We start from the raw sequence: 21,836 nt of genomic DNA, 5'->3' as shown, positions 1-21,836 counted from the left end.
CATATTGGCAGTGTTATAATTGTTAATGATAGAATATATCAGATGAGTTCGATTAGCTTTTCATAGAAGAGAATTAACAAGTTTAATAAATCTACAATAAGTTCATACATTAAATCTAATATTTTTTAATAATAAAATAAAATAATATATATAGCTATATGCTAAAATATTTTTAGAAGTACCAACTTTTTGATACTTTTTTTATTGCATCTAATGAAGGGTCATGCGAATCGACGATCGACACGATTAAATACGAATTGAAAAATTAAATTTCGTACTATTTCAATATGATTCTATTGCTATTATTATCTCAAAATTTATAAATTTCAACTATATGTGTAAGATATATTTAAAATCACCTTATTACTAAATAAATAATGCTAAAAATAATAAAATTAAACTTTTATGAAATTTAGGATGCGTAGATGATGTTGTTTTTAATCCATGTAATGATCTGTTTGGTTTAACGTAAAATCGTGAAAAATAATTTTTCGTGAAACAAAAATTTTATATTTTGTAATGTCTGATTTATAGGGAAAAAAATAAATTTGCATTGATATTTGTTTGATTGGAAAAAAAAATCATATTTATTTGATTCAACAGAAAAATAAATAAAAAATTTTACACAGTCTGAGTTCTCGTTTTCGTCCAAAAACAGCAAAAAAATAAAAAAATTAACCTTTTTTCAAAATCAAACAAGCGAAAATACTTTTTATAGTGAAAATAATTTTTCAGTTTAATTTACGGTGAACAAAACGTAACCCTAACGCTAATTTTTTATCTGAGAATAGTAATTATCGGATACCTGAAATAAATTGGTATAACTATTCTTACCAACACCTCTATTTTCTATATATAATTATTTATTATTTTTTTTATTTCATACTATCTATCCAAATGCTATTTTTTTTTTATCTCCGGAAATAATTCAATTTTTATCCAAACGTTATTTTTTTTATCCCATATTTGTATCTATCTCTATAATAATTCTTGTTTATGTCCAAATCAAACGGTGCCTAGTATACAAAACATTCCCCAGTCAAAAATTAGAATATCTCTTTCAAATTATAGATTTTGGAGCCGTGTCAAATACCGAGTCCACAGAGAAAACATACATTAAGAACAAAAAGAGGAAAGAAGAAGCAACCAAAGCATACTTTGTATACTTTTTATTTATTTATTTTGAGAAGTACTTTTAGTAATATTAGCATAAAACAATTCAAACTATGAACTTCTCTCCCCTTTCGTTTCTCACTGGTCTCCGCAGCCCCTTTGAACGCTTCTTAAGTTCCACAAAAAAGAAAAAAGAAAAAAGAAAATGAAAAACCAAAACCAAAAACAAAACCAAACCCAAAAAAAGTCATCTTTGTTGACGCATTTGATCACTCCCATCCGATCATTATCAACGTCACTCTCTCAGTTTGGTTTGCTCACCTTCCTCTCTCCTGCTCCCTCTAACTCTCTCTCTCTCTCTCTCTCTCTCTCTCCCTCTCTCTCTAAAATCCCCTTCTTTTTAGGCTATAAAATTCCCCAACTAAAAGAGCGAGGGGTACTCTCTCTCTCTCTCTCTCTCTCTCTCTCTCTCTCCATTGCGTAAAAACACGAAGCTTTTTTGCAGCATAATTCGAGGTATGCAATACGAGATCTCGACAAATTGTGATAGATCGATCGATTTGGTGAGAGACCCGCACCCAAAAATCCAATCTTTCGAGTAACCAACGTCTCAAAATCCAAATTTTTTACGAGCCTTTTGAGTGAGATCGATCACAAAAATCCAATTTTGAAGGGGAAGGGGTCGGTAAAAATCGCACCTTTTTTGGCTTGAGCGAAGCACCGGCGATGTCGCGGCAGGCGATGGTAATCCCGCGGCCGACGATGCCGACGATGCCGACGATGAGGACGGTGCCGACGATGCCGACGGTGCCGACGGTGCCGGAGATGGCGGGAGAGCCGTCCCCGGCGGTGACGATAAGCAGCGAGATCCTGGTGGCGGCGATCGTGTTCCTGTTCATGGTCGTGGTGTTCGTCTTCTTCCTCTACCTCTACGCGAGGCGCTACCTCGGCCCCAACCCCCTCCGCCGCGGCCGCTCCGGGACGCGCCTCGTCTTCGCAGCCGACCTCGGGGGGGGCGCGCCCGCGCGCCGCGGCCTCGACCCCGCCGCCCTCGCCGCGCTCCCGGTCGTCGTCGTCGGGCGCCGCGGGGGCGGAGGCGCGGGGGCGGGGAAGGAGGAGGAGGAGGCGCTGGAGTGCGCCGTGTGCCTGTGCGAGGTGGCGGAGGGGGAGGAGGCGCGGCTCCTGCCCAANCGAGTCCTCGCCGAGCCCCGCCGAGGCCGGCGCCGAATCCGCCCGAGCCCCGGCGCCGGAGCCCGCGGAGCCGCCGATTTTCCCCACCAACGTGCTCTTCTGGGGCACGCAGGATCGGATCAACGCGGGGAACTCGCCGAGCTCGTCCGAGCCCTCGTCGTCGAGGACTAGGGAGCTCGTGATCGAGATCCCGAGGCGCGCCATGGGGGGGCCGCCCTCGCCGATCTCGCCATTGCCCGTGAGCCGGATGTCGGCGGAGGAGATGAAGTCGCCGCCGCCGCCGCCGCCGAGCTCGGCGAGGCTGAGGTCGCTGAGGAGGCTGCTGAGCCGTGGGAAACAGGCGATGGGGTCGTCGTGTAGCCCTAGAGGGGGCGACATCGAGCAGGGTACCGTCGGAGGAGCGGCCACGCCGAGGACGCCGAGGACGCCGACGAGCTAGGGTTAGGGTTAGGATTAGGGTTTCCGGGGAGGAGGAAGGGAGAGGTTCGGGGGAAAAAGATGGGATTTTTATTCCGGAAAAACATAATAATATTACTATTAGTATGTGCATGTTGATGAGGGGGTTCTGAGACGGATTGGTTGCTCGCCGATCGCCAGAATTTTTTATTTTCTTTTATTTTCATTTTTTTTTTTTTTTGAAATTTTTTTTTGGTTTTTTTGGTCGATTATTTTGATTCAAAAAGAGGAGGAATCGACTGCGAGAGATGTAGCAGTAGTAGCAGCAGTCGATGCAAAATTGTACAGCTAGGTTTTCTTTTATTTATTTCCTTCTTTTGGCTTCCTATTATAAGCTTGTATTATTGCGCATAATTTGTTTTAAATTTATTCCGTAATGGATGATCTATCACTGTTTACCACACAAAATTTAATTTTGATAAAAATTTGATGAAAATGGTCGGTCTCCTTCGTAACGCCGATCGATCCGCCATTTATCGCGCTGCAACTTTTTAAGTTCTTATGCCCAGGATGTGTTTGTGGAGATACCTCAACATTGCAGGTCCAAATTTTTATTTACGGATTCCCTGATAACACGCCACACACAATTCAAATGTTTGCGTTCACCGTGAATAACTGCAAGGGCTTCGCACTCCGCAATTCATAATTACCCAATCTGAACAAATTTGAATTACAGCATTCTTAATGAGGTAGTTGATAGATCTTGACAACTCAATATGAAGGCACTAGTAACGATACTCGAAGAAAAGTCGACAAAAAAGCAGTTCCATCATGCAGCTAATCGGAGAGACGAAAGATTAAGGAAGGCGGTTGACATATTTCATCTGAGTTCGTCAAGATGAGATACAAACCCAACGAAGGCGAGCACAAGGTTCGACCACTCCAGAACGAACTAACTATACAAAATTCTGCAGGTAGACAAATCTAGGGATCCGTAATTTTGTACTGAAAAACGTTCTCCCCGCCGTTAAGATATTACTATCCGGAGGGCGGAGGGCAGAGGGCATTATCAGAGTTGCAGCAGGGGCAAGGCCATTACCACGCCGAACACCGATATCAACAGAAGCAGAAGCCAAAAGGGCACTTGCGTTTTCTGCCTCCTCTTGCCAGCGTTATTGTTGTTTAGTACTCGCCTATCTTCGTCCGCAACCACCGGAGCTCGCACGACTGCGGGGGGAGGAGGGGGTGCCGCATTCTCCGGAAGCACCGGCGGTGGCATGGGATGGTGATCTGGCACCTGTTGTTCTCTGTACTTCTCTACGTATTCCGGGAACAGCTTCTTGAAGTTCGGGCAGTTTTTGCTGTTGATTCCGACAGGTGAAAGGTTACGTTAACATTTTAGTTGCAAGATAAGTTATGGCACATAGAAACGTCAGTCTGCTAGGCGCTTCTATGATAGAGAGATATTACACAGAATGTGATGCATCGGATGATACATTGCAATCAATCAATTATCCACAATTTATAGGTTGAATTGGACGCTTAAAAATACATAACTCAACCAAGCTTAATGCATCATCATATGCACTTCACCTATTGTGTAAAGAAAGGAAGATTCATTAAGGAAGATTCATTGACTCACTTCTTCCGACAGGGGGTGTTCGTTACCAACTTATATTTCCTTTAATACAGAGTAACTTAGGCCAAGAAAGAAAGGCAAGGCACCCTTTATGCCATGGCTAAACTGCAATTTTATTCGAATAGCATCACCCAGATTACGATTTTATCTCACCGAATATTATTTCATCCTCAGCTGAAATCAACAATTTTTGCCTTTTTGCCACTTTACTTTTAGTTCAATCAAATACTGAAAATGTTTGAAAATGAAACAAAACTAAATTGATTGCATGCGAGAAAGTGCTACCTATGGGGTAGAATAACACCCATCAAAGAGAATAAACAAACCTCAAATTTCTCCTAGCCACTATAATATTCTGCAAGTAGCATAATTATGATGGTTTAATAAAGCAAGATACAGCATTAAAAATGTGATTGCCTTTCTAAAGACCTACAATCTCACGCATATTAAAATGAAATATTCTTCTTATACTTATTATTTAGTGCGTGACAATTACCTGAAGGAAAACTTGTACAGAAGTACAAATATCAAGGCATGTCATGGTGCATATATTAGCATGAATATGCAAGGAGACAGCATTAAATGAAATTGACCTCTCAGAAACATGTACATTACATGTTTAGGTAATAATAGGAAGAAAAGCCATAGAGAGCTATGAAAGTATCAAGACACATCATGGAACAAATAAATATTAAGATGAAAGAATTTACCTCTCACAGTTGTAAGCAAGTGAATCCTTAGCTAATCGCCGCTTCTCATCATCTGATGTCCTAATGCTACCAGTGGTCTGACCATCATCCATCTATATGCACAAGCATCAGAATGAAAAGTCAGGAAATCAATAATTTGATACAGAGAAAGATAGAGAGCAGGTTCTTCATATTTCATCTGTATTAATAGTACTGAAAGAAACAGATTTTCAATAAAAAGCATTGGCTGTGGTTCTATGATGCTAGACTTGAAGACACTTCAATTCAATCCAGGGTTTCTTTCAGGGAGTAATGATTGTCTTGACAAAGAATTCAAAAAATTATGTCCCAAGTCTTTCAGTCCTTAACTCTGCCAACAGAACCACAATAGATTTCTCAAACCACGGAAACGTTCTAACCAAACATCTCAGACTTGAATGAAAAACTCTGTACAAGAACCTCTGCTTAGAACTCCTCTAAGATCTGTTCCAACTCCCAACTTTTTGGAGCTACGGTGCATGTCACAGCAGCCTTTATACAAATCAGGGCTCTAAATGTAAGTAGCTGAAAAATCGTAACTATTATCATTTCAGATGCTGCAAACAGAATGAAAGGATAAAGGTAGGAATAAAATGACACAAGTTTTACATCCCGGCCAAAGATAACACACTCTTACCAATACATAATAAATCAAGATGGAAAGGTATAATATACATGTACCCATGCTTTAAAGATGTTGGTCTGGTTAAAGCCAACAGAGGTGATGAGAAAAGAAACTCACCATGAAGGACAGAAGTCCCGTGAGAATGCTGCATCAACAAATAGAAGTCAGAATCATGAGACAAGATATTTGTGATTGTAAAAAGCAAAACTTTACACATATCGAGATACATATACACAAACTTCATTAGTTACTCTTACCTTGATACAGACCACATTGGATTCCAAGACTCCGGATGAACTGAATGAAAGGAGAAACAAAATTAGGTCTACAAGTTCCATAACACACCAGATTAACAAACATGCAATACTGTTCATACTTACAATCACTCATTGATAAACATATTTTCTTGTGAGGGGCAAATCGTCCATTGGGAGTAATCATACTAACCCAGAGAGAAATGCCAAGAAAAATTATATTAGAAAAGTGGAAGAACTTAAAATAACATTATTTACAATAAAACAGGTGTACGGAATATTACCTGATACTGGGAGGTTTGAATGGATAATCGGGTGGAAATTTAAGTTTTCCATAGTAATACCCACCTTCATTGCCAATCAACAAAAAATACATATATATACAGTCAAGCATGTGAACTTTCAAAACAAAGCAAAATGAAAGTATGTATTTCTGCTAACAACAAATTTAATTAAAAAAAGCTACCGCGAGGACACCAATAAATAACACATAACACCAAGTAAGAAAAATGGCAATAATCTGAAAATTCACAACCATTTACTGCAATATACTAAAAGGATTTAAGTTTCAGCTGAAATTTGATAGTTCCAAGCAAAACTAATGTAAAATTTTGGGACATTTAGCATTTCGAAATTCACGGTTTGAGCCATCTTTGCCCACTTTCAGCCGGTTTCCATAAATTTTGACCAAAAAGCATCCTTTTCAATCAAATACAATAATTAGGTTGAAAATGTGATTTCCTTTGAAGAAAACCTTAAGACTCTTCTCGTCAACAGGTTAAACCAAATCGAGAGTTCACAAATTTGTCGAAAGGAAGCATCAATGTGGAGAAAAAATTGAAACCAATGATTTAGACCTTGGACTTGACATATGTTCCCTATTTTACCTGCAAATGGTGTGCCCTCACTTCCTTCAAGAACAAAATCTGAGAGAGAGAGAGAGAAGAAGGAATAATGAGTTCCACTTAAAATTAAAGAACAGCTCAAGATGCACCAATTTGAAAGGTGACAAGAATATCTAAGCAGTATTTCTGTCTGAAGGCTTCTAAGAATAAAAGCACAGGTAAAACTATACTGAGTTTCACACAAAAAAAAATATTTGCAATACCAAGCTTACAACCAACCGTCATATCAAACTTTACACAAGCAATCTTAGAACTCGAACCTCTAAAATCTCAAATAAGGATACTTGAATCTTGATGTGTATATAATTTCAAAACTACAAATACATATCTGAATGGCAAGAACAATGATGGAAAGCATATGGGGAATCATGAAAGAGCATACGTACGCCAATCAAGAATATCACTAGGAGAAGGACGAGCAACAATTTGAGGTGGCGGCTCCTGCAAATATTGCAAATGATGAAGTAACATTATTCAAATAGAAGCATAAAGCATAGCACCTCATCAAAAGGTACTGCACTACTACTAAAACAAGGCATGAGTGCAAAAACTTATAAGCATAAAACTTGTACAATTCAGTTTTCCGCAAATTTCAGAAAGTGTGATGCACGTTAGGGTTCGTTTGTCAAATTCCATGAACATTTCGCAAAAGAAAAGCACAACCTTACGCCAAAACGGAAGGCTATAACTAAAAAATTACCGATCCCTATCAAAAAGGTGGTGAATTGCAACTAAAACAAGCAGAAGTGCATAAATTTATAAAAGTAAAGCTTGTAAAACCCTGCTTTCCACAGAGTTCAGAGAGTCCGACCCACGTTATGGTCATTGGTCGAGATTCCATCTAGGGTTTGCAAAATAAAACTGTAAAGCCTTAAAATAATCAAAAGTAATCGCATGGAAAAAGAGTTGATCATACCTTACATAGGGCATGATACTCCCTTTGAAGGCGCTTAACACAACCCCTCTCCGCCATTGACAATATCCGGTCCCGTGAACAAAAGCCACAACTTTAACCCTCCAAGTAACCCCTCAAAACCCCTATTTGATCTCAATTTTTCTGCAAAATAGACTAAATTTTAAACATCGAACCTCATTTAGACCCAAATTCGCAGAGTTTTAAGAGTATATCCTTCGTAGTAATCAAAAAGAACACAAATTGCTTGAAGAAACCCTAACAGAAGCACACAATTCCCACTCTAAATACAATTTTTCCAAAGTTTACGCATTACACATGCGATTCAAAAGAGAAAATGAAACGAACGAGAGGTATAAGAATCTAGGGCAAAGCCGATTCAAGAAATTGTCCTCACATGGATTCAGATGATAACGCTAACAACGAATCGAGATCGCAAATAGAGGGGGAACCTGTCGCCGATCTCCGACGAGGAGGGGCCTTGGACGGCGGTGATCGATCCGAGGGCGGAGGAGCGATCGGGATCGGACGCTTCTCGGGATTTGGGGGGGTGGGTGAAGAGCGAGAAAGACGAGAGAGAGAGAGAGAGAGAGAGAGTTGTTAATTGTGAAGGGGAGGAGGAAGGGGTGGTGCTATGTGACAATATTGACGCGTTCGTGACCGTCCATTTACGATCGGACGGTAGATCGAGCGCCTTAGATGGATTTGATGGAAGGATCCAGAGTCTTCCGACGCACAGCGTACAGCGAGTTACAGGTACAAGTGTATATACCGTACGACATTCTAGACCTACCAAGTTTTCACATAAGCCCCTAACGTTTTAGTTAATTTGAAACCACCCATATTTGCTCAACAATTATGTGAATGGGCCAAGCCTAATGGGCCCAAACGGGCCACTCATATCCAAAACATCTGAAATTTGTTTTAAAACAAGTCCAATGGCCCATCAGAAAACTGATTCCAAATCCTGGATTAAGGGCCCGTTCGGTATTAAGGTTCATCTAACACTAGATAAAATAAAGTTAACGCAAAAATATATAAAAATATGCTTCTATATTCTACGGTGGGATAGTAAAATTATATTTTAACTGACTCACTGCAATATGCAGAACACGGTATTGTGTACAAGAACAGCAGAGTATTTTGTTATCGAATTTTCTCACCACTTGTAATCTAATCTTCTCACAATCTCAAACGATGCTATAGCCTAAGTACAGTAAAAGGTTTTGAGTTTGATCACGGAACCTTTTAAAGCCCGTCACTGAATGCCGATCAGATATTTTAACGGTTGTTTATTTTCACGTATCAACAAAATAAAGCCACCGTTTTCACTTTTTGTAATAATACTTTGGATACCCGAAAGATTTTATCAAATTCTGATGAATAGAATTGCTGAGTCATCAACAATATACAAAAAAAAAAAAAAAAGAAAAGAAAATCCTATTAATATTAATTCCTCTCTCAAAAGGATTGAGCATCAAATTTCGTGAAAAGCATCTCATTCCTCGAGCGACGTAATTTATCAATACAATGATAGTGCATGCATGGATTCCCACTCAAATTAATTATTAATTCAGATGAAAGAGTGCCCTAAAAGGGTGTTCTTTTGAGGCTCATTTATGGCTCAAAATGCTTTTCACAATTCACAAGGTAAAACATAATAGTTAGTTAATTCGAATTCGGCAAAAATTCGGTACAGATATAATACGTATAAAATTTATTTTCTAATTTTTAAATTTGTTGAAAAATTCGACTTAAAAAATGAATTTGGTATAAAATATAAAATATAAGATATAAAATATAAAATAATTTATATTTAAAAATAAAATTATAAGTTTTTTATTCATATTTTTAAAAATTTCGCAATAATTCGCGAATAATTCGGCTGGCCCAAAAATTCGTGAATAATTCTCTTTCTTTCGAAAAAATTCGTAAACGGACCGTTTAATTTGAATTTTCAATAATTCGAGAATAATTCGTGAATTTACTAACTAGGGCATTTCACCACTTCAATGAGTTTCTAATTTGTAAATTTGATTAATTTCAATTAAAAATATATATATGTCAATATCTTTTTCATTTTTCTTTTGCTCTTAAATAGCATCTGATCAAATTAACTACTATATCTAATGTTGGTGAGAATTAATTAAGTCTTCTATAAATCACGCAATTATGAAGCAAATCTCTCCCCCTTTATGAAATCTCAAGTGTACTATCAAATCAACTAGACACATCAATAAAGGGAACAACAACTCCCACTTGGCTCAATCCAAAATTAGATTCAAGTATAATCCCAATGGACAAAATATCATTTAATAAGAGAAACAAATTATTCTATTGTTTCAAAAAAAAATAAATCGTGTTGATGTGACCCTACCACGAGCTTGGGTTCGAGCCATTTAAGATGGTTGGTTGGGGAGACAGATCAAGCTGTGAGGAATTTAATGCAAGGTGTTAAAAACCAAAAAAAAAATGAACAAGGGAGATTTATTCCACGCGTTCATGGATAAGGTGAGGTGTTGGAGTTTTATTCTTTAAGTAATAATAATAATAATAATAATGAAGGAACATAAGCAATTAATGGCGAGTTAATAGGGATATATCTCAAGGTAGAGTGTTAAATATTAATCATCATCATTAATTTGGCTAAATTATATTTTTGGTTCTCACACTATGAGGAACGTGACGCTTTTGTTCTGAGGAAGTAACGCTATATATAGTTGACGATGTTATAATAATTAAGATATTACATTACTATTGTATTAATAATATATTAATATCTAGTCAATTAAATTAGACTGCAGAACTTAATTACAATAATTTTAAAAGTTCGAGCATCAAGTTACAACAAATTAATTAGCCTCATTGATTGTGTGGGACAATGTACGTGATTCGATCTCCTGGGTTTAATTTGTTTTGTTTCTTACTAAAATGAGATCTTGCATAAGAATAAGTTATTCTCTATATATGGAGCAGAGTAGAAGATAAGCATAGAATTAGAAATGTGGAATAGTGGGCAAGAGAGAATAGCTATTCTCACTTTCCAGTTCAAGGCATTTGACCTCCTTTTCGAGGTGCACATACTCACACTCTTTTCACACGTAACAGAATAAAAACTCGAGACCTAATATATATCTAAAGAGAAGGCTGTCGGTAAACTGCTCTAAATATCGATGATATTCGATACAGTGACTTAATTATATATCCTATATGTTTCTCGTACTTTACTTTCTGAATTTTCAAATGTATTATACTTGACCTCTTTTCGAAGGGTACACGCATGCACTCTTTTCGCATATAACAGAATGAAACCTCAATACTTAACATCTAAAGATGAGGTTACCAGTGAACTGTTCTAAATATCAACGGTATACTATACTATGACTCAATTAGCCTACGCCTTTCTCATACTTCACTTTCTAAATTTTCAGATGTATTAATTATATTGTAGTTTCTGCTATTTAGAATAAGCTTTCATTGCATAAACTTTGACAACCGTCTCTTAAAATAAGGAAAAGATGTATAGAATTCCCCCAATTGTTTAGCCTAAACTTTCAATTTTGTCAATTAAATCCCTTAATAAAATAGTTAATAGGCATCTCTCGCTCTCTTCAATTGAAATCCCTAATTATATATCTATTTTAGTCATATATTTTACATATAATCTTAAAAAAGATTCAAAAGATGAAAAGAAGAAACAAAATCGAAGTTATAATCCATAAATTTCTATAATAGCTATCACTTCTTATGCAGTTGCGACGTTGGTAAATATGTCGAGTTTTTCTCTCATCACTAAACAATATCGTTTGAAAAAGAACTATCCTAGCTGTGAAACCACTATATTAAAATCTTTTTAACAACCGTTCTAAATAATTGAACCACAACCGACCACTAAATCGAAGTTTCTGCCATTTAAACTGTCTCACTTTAGTTTCTCATGCAGCAAAAGCGTTACACTTTTAGATATACTTAATCTCAGTTCTAATAAAAATTATTGCTGAAAGCAAAAGCAGTGCGACAAGTGGAAAGCCCCTCTCATCACATGGGGAAGGTCCTCAAGAAAGCAAAGTGTGTGTCCATTACTAGAAAAAATCTTCATTTGCTAAGCTAGGGCAAAGCCATGCATGGTGGGCAAAAAAATGGTTCATTGTCACACCATTCCCAACCCTAACTTTATGGTATGATACAAAGAGACACATGATCACAATTTAATGAAGTAAAAGCCAAAACCCCTACCACAAATTAAATGGCCCCACACGGTCCAGCTTAAAAGTGCATGCATTACGCGTTCCATGATATATTTACATATATTTATTTAATTATTATTTATACAATTTTTTTGAGTAAAAGTAACCATTTCCTTGAATAAATATGCTAATTATAGTATTATCTGTTTAAACAAGGGTCATGCTTTGGGTGCCCCTCTATTGTATAAATAAATCAACAATACATGGGAATAGTATGTTAGTTAACGTATCATTATATTACGGCTCGTAAGGGTACGTAACATATTTGAATTTTCGTAACATATATATATATATAGAGAGAGAGAGAGTCCCGCTATACTATACTTTACGAGTACGATCGCTTTCCTACTCATAAGTTGTTTTCAATAATAGAGCTTCGAAATTAACGATCCATATCGTTAAGGATGCGTTTGGTTGGAGTTATCCTAGCAGGATTACAGGCAATCCTGCCAGGATAACTGTGTTTGGTTAATCCGCTATATAATCTAGTCGTTAATATAGCATTACAAATCGAGTAGGATTACATCGAAAATATTAACGAGAGGGGGATCGTGTATCTTGCATTACTGAAATCCGTTAATACTACCTATTATGTAAAATGACAATTTTACCCTCCAACAACCCCAAATCTAATTAACAGCATTATTTTCATCTCTCTCGCCTTCCCCCCGGCCCTCTCTCTTGCACGCCGCTTTCTCTCGCTCTCTCTCTCTCTCGACGTCTCTCTCTCTCTCTCTCTCTCTCTCTCGCGCGCGCGCACGTACACCTATCATCTTCTATTGCGTCGTCCTCCCAAGTAATCATCACGATCTCCTTCCCTCCATTCGTCATTTTCGCAAAAAATAATATTCAAATGACCACAACAAGGGCAATTTTGAAAAAAACTATACTTTTATGTCAGGATTTCTAAATTTTATAAACTAAACCAAACATATTAATACTATAAACACTATAATCTAGTATTACATTACTGTATTAAACCAAACACTCTAATGCAGCATCAGTAGTAATCTCACGCCGAAATCCAAGATACCTGGATATGTCGAGATACTTTATAATATTACATAACTCGAACCAAACGGGCCCTAAATGTTATCTAGAGCATTTAAAATTTTTAAAAATTAAATTTTATAGTTTTTGATATTATTTATCTTGCGATCAAAATACTTCAAAATTGACAATTTTTAACGGCCGGTATGAAATACTTATTAGTTTAACAGTACAAAAGAATCGGAATTAGTTGAATTTTTTATAAAAAATTTTATTCATTACCTAGATAATGATAAATAACTCCGATCTTAAATTGAAGGATCCGATCATTTATTTTAGAACGTCATTCAATTTTGACCGTTCATTTTATGCCCAATTGATGGATTTCATTATGATTTCAAAAAATTACGAAATTTATTTTTTAGAAGTTCAAATATTCTAAATCGTTATATCATTAAAAATAACTTACGAGTACGAAGAATTCTATATTCATAAGAGGATAGTAGCATTAATTACTCTCTCTCTCTCTCTCTCTATATATATATAATGTTGCTTAATTTTATCTTGGTTTTAATTATGATATGATTTTCCGTCCTCTGCGAGCCAAATTTTCTCCCAAATAAAAGTTTTTTCTTTTTTTAAAATAATTTCTATCTATTTTTGCGGTAACTAGATTAGATACTGAGCAAATCTTCATCATTTCTCTCTCTTTCATTACCGCATGAAAATATTGATTTGAATGTGTCTTTTATTACTGCATGAAAATATTGATTTGAATGTGTGGAGCTTGGAGTTCCTGCTCCTTTGAATGAAAAACAATGTACACAATAACTTAAAGATTTAAAATTCTCATTCAAATTTTAGTATTAAAAAAAATAATAAGACAAGTGATTAAATTTTAGTCTTTCAAAGACTAGATTATAAGATTTAGACATATTTTTTGACAGTTTAAAATTTTAGAACAAATAAATGTTTAATTTATTTTTTTTGTATATAGTATAAGATTTCAATGAATCCCATTAGATTTTAACTTTATTTAATTTTATCCTATTTTATTATTCCGCATATTGGCATGAGACGTGAGAAAGAGAATCATTCGAACGGCTCAAACTTTTGAAAAATAACAATTATTTTTTAATTTTTTATTTTTTTATAAGCATACAATATCGATTTATATGGACGCTCTTTTTCACAACTCAGTACGCAAAATATAGAATGCATAATAGCAATCCATTGTTTTAATTGATTTGAATTTGAACATTACAAATCATATGGAGGTTATTTTTGAGATTTTCAAATTAAATTCTAAAAATTTCATGTGCAAAATCTAATTTGAACTGGTCAAATAAATAAGGGTGACAAGCCACCAAATTTGCAACATTACATGTGATTTTGTCTCCCACAAGGGGTAGATCCCACAACCCTCTCTCGTACAACATCATAATAAATAATGTGTACGTATCTCATGATTAATGTAATTAATTAATCCTTTCTAAATTTTAACTCCTAAATCCTAAACCCATACTTTGAATCTATAGTTCGAATGTGACATAACATTTTAATTAGTAGTTTACAAAAATTTTGCTTGCGACTAATTAAACTTTTCCATACCTTGAATATGATTTCGCCGAACAATTAAAACAATCTCTGGCTTTTTAATTAGCCAAAAATTAAGGAAACATTTTCACTGACGAACAACACCAACAACTAATCAGATTGATTAAAAGATACAATAAGATATTAAAATATATTGATTGGTCATAGCGCAAGTGGTAAAATATTTAACGAAGTTTGAAGACTAATTACTTTATTTCATAATTTAGTTTAATTTTTAAAAAATAAATAAAATAAATAGCACGTTCTTTTTCTCTAAAGAATAAATTATAAAAAATGTTAAAAGATAAAATAATTGAGACATCATTTAGTGTCAAACTTTTTTGTGGCCTATAATTCGATAAATTGTTAAGTACCACAATATTAATATGAAATGTCGCTTTCTTTGAAGGTATATTTTAGGGAAAAAGATAAATAAGATATCTCTGCGTCACAGCTAACAATTTCCATTCATCCAATAAAGAAAAAAATAAAAAAAAAATAAAAAATAAAGAATTAATTAATAGGTTTGGATCCTTTTGGCAATAAGTAGTTTCTAATATTTGTTTGAATTAATACGTATATATATTTTGATAGAAAAAACTCTATTGAAACACACAAACCAAATAGCTATTAAAGATTCAATATAAAAAAGAAAATAGTTAGAACTCAATGTGGAAAATAGAAAAAAAAATTGAATATTTTTGATCAGATGAATAATCCTCATAATTAAATAGAGAAATCCATGATATGATTATTTTGTAGAGTGTTCGCGTAAATAGATAGCTAGGTTCATAAAAAAAATAATAATTGGGTAACTATTATCAACTAATAATGCAAATATAACATGCCAAAACCATGATCTCTAATAAAGCATATATATATTATAATATATATATAATATATATTATATAATATATATATATATATATATATAATAATATATATATCTAGTATAGTGAGGCTACTATGCTATCCGGAAGTACGGACCTTCCGTGCTTCCAGCTCGTTTTCGATGTTGCGACTTTCGAATCGTCAATGGCTCCGTTAAACTTGATCTAGAGATTTTGAAATACCTAGAAAATAAATTTTATGATTTTACGATATCATTTGCCTAGTGAACGAAGGGGCTAAATCAACGCTGAAAATAAAAATCTTACAAAATGTAATAATTATGAAATTAAAATTTTAAATCAAAGATATTGATCTTGTTTTATATAGTATAAAGAATTTTCTATCAAAATTTCACGTGATTTGGATATTTCTACACCGTTAAACTTGCAAACAGCTCACTACGGCCATTAAAATTTGTTGATTTTGAGCTCATTCGATCACTAGGCAAATGATATCAAAAAATAATAAAATTTATTTTCTAGGTACTTCAAATACTCTAGATCAAGTTTAACGGAGCCGATCGACGATTCGAAAGTCGCAACATCGAAAACGAGTTGGAAGCACGGAAGGCTCCGTGCTTCCGATAGCATAGTAGCCTCACTCTATATATATATATTAAAAGCCTTCAATAATAATTAGTACCTACGACACCTAGCGAACTTAATTGATTAAGAATTTGATAATTTTCTCACAAAAAAAATTAAAATACAAATACATAAAAATGGAAAGAAAAAATTGTATGAAAAGCTTTTCCACAAAACCTTAGAATCTTAAGGCATACTCTGTTTATGTTATATACTGCAGAAAATTTTTAAAATTATTATATTTTGTTTATTCACATGTAGTATTTTCGGCAATACAGAATTATTAATAGCTTAGAGGATTAGTTTCTCTCAAAAATATTTTCTCACTACTTCATTTCAATCAGAGAGATCTCCATCCTGCACTCAACTAATTCTTCGTTCTTAGCTCAGCAATGACTTGCCTATTATATTACTATATTAAACCAAATACAGAAATATAAGATAATTATAAAAATAGTCAAGATAGAATAAGGTATGAAATAATATTCATTATCAAAAAGTTGGCAATTAAATATCTAAAATTTAGTGGAGGCAGATGAAATAACAATAATTTAATGATAGAAATATTGATAATAAATATTACTCATGTATTATCAAATAATGTATGCTAACACAATTCTTAGAGACTGTTTGGTTGCATATAATTACAACTGTACTGCAGTTATAATTATATGTAAATGCAAATTTGTTGTTTGATTTGATATATTTAACTCAAACTGCTGTAGTAGAAACTGCAGAAGGAAGCTCAACTGCAACAATTGGAGAGCGTAACTTTAAGCAAATTAAAGATAAACTTATATTCTTAATTATTTTTTAAATAAAAATATATTTTTTCAATATTAGAGTAATTAATCTTACCATTATATATATACAATGATAAAATTTTAAAATTTATTTATCAAACTGCATTCAGCGAAATAAATTATTTATAGCTACAACACTTTCTACTACATCAAATCAAATAAGATATATATAATTATAACTGCTACATTTTTAACTGTATTTGTAATTATATCTTAATCAAATGGTCCCTTATAAAAATCAAATTTTTGATTATGNCATTGTTTTTTTACAACTTATTTCAAATAACCTATCGCTTTTGATGGATTGTGATACTCTTTCCAAAAAGCTAAAAACCGCCCTAGTGTTTTTTAAAATAGAATAATATATATAAAAATTAGTGAAAAAAAACAATGACGTGCCTTCCATAAAAACGGGCGCTTTGACTTTATCTCTCATCGATGACGAAGCAGATAAAAAAAAGTTTTTATTTGAATCAACTTTTATATTTAGTTGTTCTTAACTTTAAACCTTAGAGCTTATAGTTGATGATTCAAAAAGCGATAAACGCGATTCCTATCCTCTACCGACGAATTCGAAAATCTCTCATTGCCAATAACACCCGTGCGTGGACCAACGGCTCCCGCCGCGACTCGGTCCTCGCCTCCAGCCTCGCCGCCAAGGGCCACGGCGGAGGTGGAGGCGGAGGCGGAGGCGACAACCACAACGACGACGACGACGACGACCACGAGACCCTCCGCCTCTACCAGGTCCTCTCGAGCAGCCTCCTCTCCAGCTCCTCCAGCTCCGTCAGCCTCTGCCGCCTCCTCTCCGCCTCCAGCGGCGGCGGCTAGTACGGCCTCTTGCTGCTGTGGTAGCTGCGGTGGGAGGGCTAGAGCAGGCGGCACCTAGCCTCGCAGCTGTCGTCGCTGCTGCTGTCGTGCTTAAGGCCAAGCTTCCGCCTCCTTCTTCTTCTTCTCCCTCGTCGACCCTCCCTATCCCGACCCCTCTCTTATTCCTTCTCTCATTCGTCCTCTTATTAATGTTGTTCTCCCCCACCTCCTCGGTACTATATTACAATACATATTAATTCCTCTCCTACCATCCCCCTCAACCCACAAATATATCCTTCGAAATACCTCGACGACCACGAAAAAACACGGTTTGGGTCAGACGACACGATAGAGTCACCTTACATAGTACATACATATAAATACTCCTGTACCCGATCGATCGATAATCTTGTGTTAAAATACTTTATATATAAATATATATAAAAAAATTAAATAATACTAAAAATGCAGTACGTGATAGCTTAATCTTTTTTTTTTTTTTTAAATTATTTTATATTTATTTTATATGTGATATTAAAATAGAAGATCTTAAAATCAGATTTTTAGTATTATTTAATTTTTTTATATAATTTAAATTCATATCTTACCTCTATTAAATATTAAAAGTATTATTTTTTGATAATTTAAATTTTTAAAAAAATAGTTATTTCATATAACTCAATACTTACTATCTAGGCCGTTGTTTAAGTTGCCATAAAACAGTATTTTAATATATATATATTTATATTTTTTAATGCGGCGTGATCAGGACACATGCACTGAGGGCTTCGACGGCACTGATTCCATCCTGGGCTCGCTGGTCTCCGGCGGGCTCCAGCTGATCACGTCCCTCGTCGGCGAAGGCTTGTCCGAAATCGCTGCAGCCGCATCCGGCGGTGGCGGCGGCGGCGGCAACGGTCGAAAACTAGTGGAAGGATTTCCGAATTGGGTGACACCGGGGGCGCGGCGGAGAATTCTCCAATCTGCTAGTTCAGCGTTCGCGCCTGATGCGGTGGTAGCGCAGGACGGGAGCGGGAACTACACGACCGTGACGGCGGCGGTGGAGGCGGCGCCGCTGGAGAGCGAGAAGAGGTACGTGATCTACGTGAAGAAGGGGGTGTACAGAGAGAATGTGGACGTGAAGAAGAAGAAGTGGAACTTAATGCTGGTGGGCGATGGCATGGGGCAGACGGTCATCACCGGCAGTCGCAATTTCATCGACGGCTGGACGACTTTCAGGAGCGCCACTGTCGGTCAGTCACTCTCTCTCTCTCTCTCTCTCTCTGTCTCTTTCAACTAAGATTCTTCTGATCATAAATAATTCATTGATTACAGTACTTTTTTTCATTTTTATATTAAAATTTTGATTAGTCAAAATTTTGTCTAAGTTTACATTTATACATCAACTTAGTGTAATTTGGTTAGAATTATTAGACATCACTGTCTGTTAGTTGATGCTAATCATTAATTCTAAAAACTTGACCTACTCAAAATAGACAATCAATTCAATACCTACGAATCTCGATTGTAATTTGATCCAACCAATTTTATATCACTTGAAATATGACTTGACTTGACCAATCTCACATTATTTGGAACGTGATTCAGTCCATCTTGACATTTCGCCATATGGCAAAATGACCTGTTTAAGTCAGCAATCATTAGTAAGATTATAATTCTATGTTTTTAGTCTAATGATTGTCATTTTAGTAACTAATTTAACACTTAGAAAAAAAACTTAATAATAACTATATATGGAAGGGATATTTGGAATGAGACCTTCAAAAACAACTTATAAAATAAATAAATCAATAAATAAATTAATCAATAAATAAATAATAGTAATTTTGTAAAGTATTTTAATAGGTAAAACTTGGTCCCCGTGAATCCTATGGGTCAAATTTAAAGTATCCAAAAATAGCAGTACGCGTGGGGACCACAGTGGCTTTACGGATTCCTTGGGACTCGCATTATCTCGTCTTTTCTCACCGGATTTTTTTTTCTCTCTTTCTTTTTAATTTTTTTTGGGTTTGGATTTTTTAATTTTTGTGTCCATATTGTTCCCAACTAAATATATAATAATATATTCACCGACGATATGGAGCACCGTAACACCGTGTAAATAGATAATAATTTATACACTGTACATCCTCACTGTTTGTCTGATGGACGGATGGGATCGATTTTAATGCCATAAAAAAAATCCAGTGATTGTACAGACATGTACAACCTCACATGCACACGCATTTCCTTTTGAAGTAATTGTTGGTTGGTGTACTAAAATTTTGACGCGCAAAGTAAATTTAAAATTTTAAAATTACTGATCAGATTTAATGCAGTTGGATAAAAATTTAATATTTAAAATGTTTTGTTTACTTGTTTCTGATTTGCTATGTGCAGCCGTATCTGGCAAAGGCTTCATTGCTCGCGACCTGACGATCGAGAACACCGCAGGACCGACGAAGCACCAGGCGGTGGCGCTGCGGTCGGACTCGGACCTCTCAGCGTTCTACCGTTGCAGTTTCGAAGGCTATCAGGACACTCTCTACGCGCACTCCCTGCGCCAATTCTACCGCGACTGTCGGATTTCTGGCACCGTCGACTTCATCTTCGGCAATGCTGCTGCCGTCTTCCAAAACTGCCAGATCTTCGTGCGTCGACCCCTCCCGGATCAGAAGAACTCCGTCACAGCCCACGGCCGTAAGGACCCGAACCAAAACACCGGATTTGCCCTCCAATTCTGCAACGTGTCAGCCGACTCGGACTTGTCTGCTACATTCCTAGCGAATGCGACGACGAACCAGACCTACACGTACTTGGGTCGACCGTGGAAGGAGTACTCGAGAACGGTAATAATGCAGTCGTACATCGGTAACGTGATCAGACCCGAAGGGTGGCTCGAATGGAATGGAACATTCGGGCTCGACACGTTGTTTTATGGCGAGTACATGAACTTTGGACCAGGCTCAGGTTTGGGCGGCCGGGTCAAGTGGCCAGGTTACCACGCGATGAACAGCTCGGCTCAGGCCGTCAACTTCACGGTGGCGCAGTTTATCGACGGCAACTTGTGGTTACCCTCTACTGGTGTGAAGTACACAGCAGGTTTAATGGTATAAGATGTTTATGACTACAAATGTTAGAAAAGATGGTTAACTGTGAAGGTTTGTGAAATTGGTTTTTCTTTTTTTTGTGTGTATTCTTCACCATATATATTATCCTGGTAATTACATGCCAATTTTGGGTCCTTATAATGGTTCATGTGATTCATCTTAAGCTTTATTATATGTGGGGATTAATTACCTTGCAATAGTTTCACAAAGGGAGGGGGAAAAAAAGAGATGCCAAATAAGATAAGATCCAGAACCGATTACAAATGGTAGTAGAAACTGAGAAGCATTACGTAACAAAGTTCGATGAAATGAAAAACATGAAAAATTACGAGAGTAATTATTGAAACATATAAGTGAAAGCATAAAACTTTATAGGCAATTCCAGCTAAAGTAAAATTTTAATAACTGAAAAAAAAACTGAAAAAATATATATAAGAGAAACAGGTAAATAAAGTTCCAGCAAAATCTAAAATAAAAGGAAAAAGAAAAGATGAACAATTATGGGCAATTGTATTTCAAAACTATAGAGAGAGGCAAGATAGCAAGAAAAGTGAAATGAAAGCCAAAAGAAACCAAGACCCAACAGAAGTATCTGTTAAACATTCAAGAGAAAGGACATAAAGGTACATTAATAAATGTAACAAAGCTGGAAAGGAAAGGCAAAATAAACTATTTTTTTTTTTTAGAAATGATCCTACCAATTTTTAGGATTACAAAAATAATTTTTGTAAAAAAGTAATTATAAAAATATACCTCTAATATGCTATATTAAATTTTTTTAAAAATAAATAATATAAACAATAAATGAATTACCGCGTTTTGGGGCTGTTTTATTACATACATTTTCAACTGCAGTTGAAAATATATGCATCTATTAAATTTTTATTTGGTTTGGTATAATTAGGTCCAACTATTGCAGTTGCATTTACAAGAAAAAGCCCAATTGCTGCAGTTGGTACTGCAGCCAAACCAACTGCAGTTGTTGGACTTGAATCGACTCGCCTATTAAAAAAAAATAAAGTGTGATTTTTTTTTCATAGT

General features: G+C 35.7%; 2 protein-coding genes and 1 pseudogene across 3 annotated transcripts; 2 read left to right on the top strand and 1 right to left on the bottom strand.

Annotated features, from left to right (window-relative positions):
• LOC109704687 lies at positions 1,513 to 3,120 on the top strand (annotated as a pseudogene).
• On the bottom strand, positions 3,373 to 8,376 carry LOC109704695 (ubiquitin-conjugating enzyme E2 34-like). Of its 2 annotated transcripts, none has more exons than XM_020225462.1 (10): positions 8,217 to 8,376; positions 7,768 to 7,908; positions 7,238 to 7,292; positions 6,834 to 6,872; positions 6,231 to 6,294; positions 6,073 to 6,134; positions 5,950 to 5,989; positions 5,810 to 5,837; positions 5,050 to 5,141; positions 3,373 to 4,061 (listed from the first exon to the last, which is right to left on the bottom strand). In XM_020225462.1, the coding sequence occupies exons 2-10, from the start codon at positions 7,822 to 7,824 to the stop codon at positions 3,770 to 3,772; spliced, it is 729 nt and encodes a 242-aa protein (XP_020081051.1). In that variant the 5' UTR covers positions 7,825 to 7,908; positions 8,217 to 8,376; the 3' UTR covers positions 3,373 to 3,769. The 2 variants fall into 2 exon arrangements, with proteins under 2 accessions (XP_020081051.1, XP_020081057.1); XM_020225468.1 differs by having other exon boundaries at positions 3,770 to 4,061; positions 8,162 to 8,375.
• On the top strand, positions 18,425 to 20,943 carry LOC109724100 (pectinesterase/pectinesterase inhibitor PPE8B-like). Its single transcript, XM_020252783.1, has 2 exons — positions 18,425 to 18,938; positions 20,086 to 20,943. Exons 1-2 carry the CDS (start codon positions 18,440 to 18,442, stop codon positions 20,799 to 20,801), a joined length of 1,215 nt encoding a protein of 404 aa, XP_020108372.1. The 5' UTR covers positions 18,425 to 18,439; the 3' UTR covers positions 20,802 to 20,943.

This window comes from Ananas comosus, linkage group 2, assembly GCF_001540865.1.
Source record: "Ananas comosus cultivar F153 linkage group 2, ASM154086v1, whole genome shotgun sequence".
Classification (NCBI taxonomy): Eukaryota; Viridiplantae; Streptophyta; class Magnoliopsida; order Poales; family Bromeliaceae; genus Ananas; species Ananas comosus.
Note: the sequence above shows the minus strand (reverse complement) of the source record. Positions and strands in the feature narration are given on the sequence as shown.

Bases quoted from the DNA above. Each gene is read 5' to 3' on its own strand.
- LOC109704695 (XM_020225462.1), bottom strand. From the start codon at position 7,824: ATGGCGGAGAGGGGTTGTGTTAAGCGCCTTCAAAGGGAGTATCATGCC. The intron at 6,873-7,237 runs GTACGTATGCTC...TCTCTCTCTCAG, and splicing joins TAGTGATATTCTTGATTGGC to ATTTTGTTCTTGAAGGAAGT. The intron at 4,062-5,049 runs GTAAATTCTTTC...CGGAATCAACAG, and splicing joins CTTGCTTACAACTGTGAGAG to CAAAAACTGCCCGAACTTCA.
- LOC109724100 (XM_020252783.1), top strand. From the start codon at position 18,440: ATGCGGCGTGATCAGGACACATGCACTGAGGGCTTCGACGGCACTGAT. The intron at 18,939-20,085 runs GTCAGTCACTCT...TGCTATGTGCAG, and splicing joins TTTCAGGAGCGCCACTGTCG to CCGTATCTGGCAAAGGCTTC.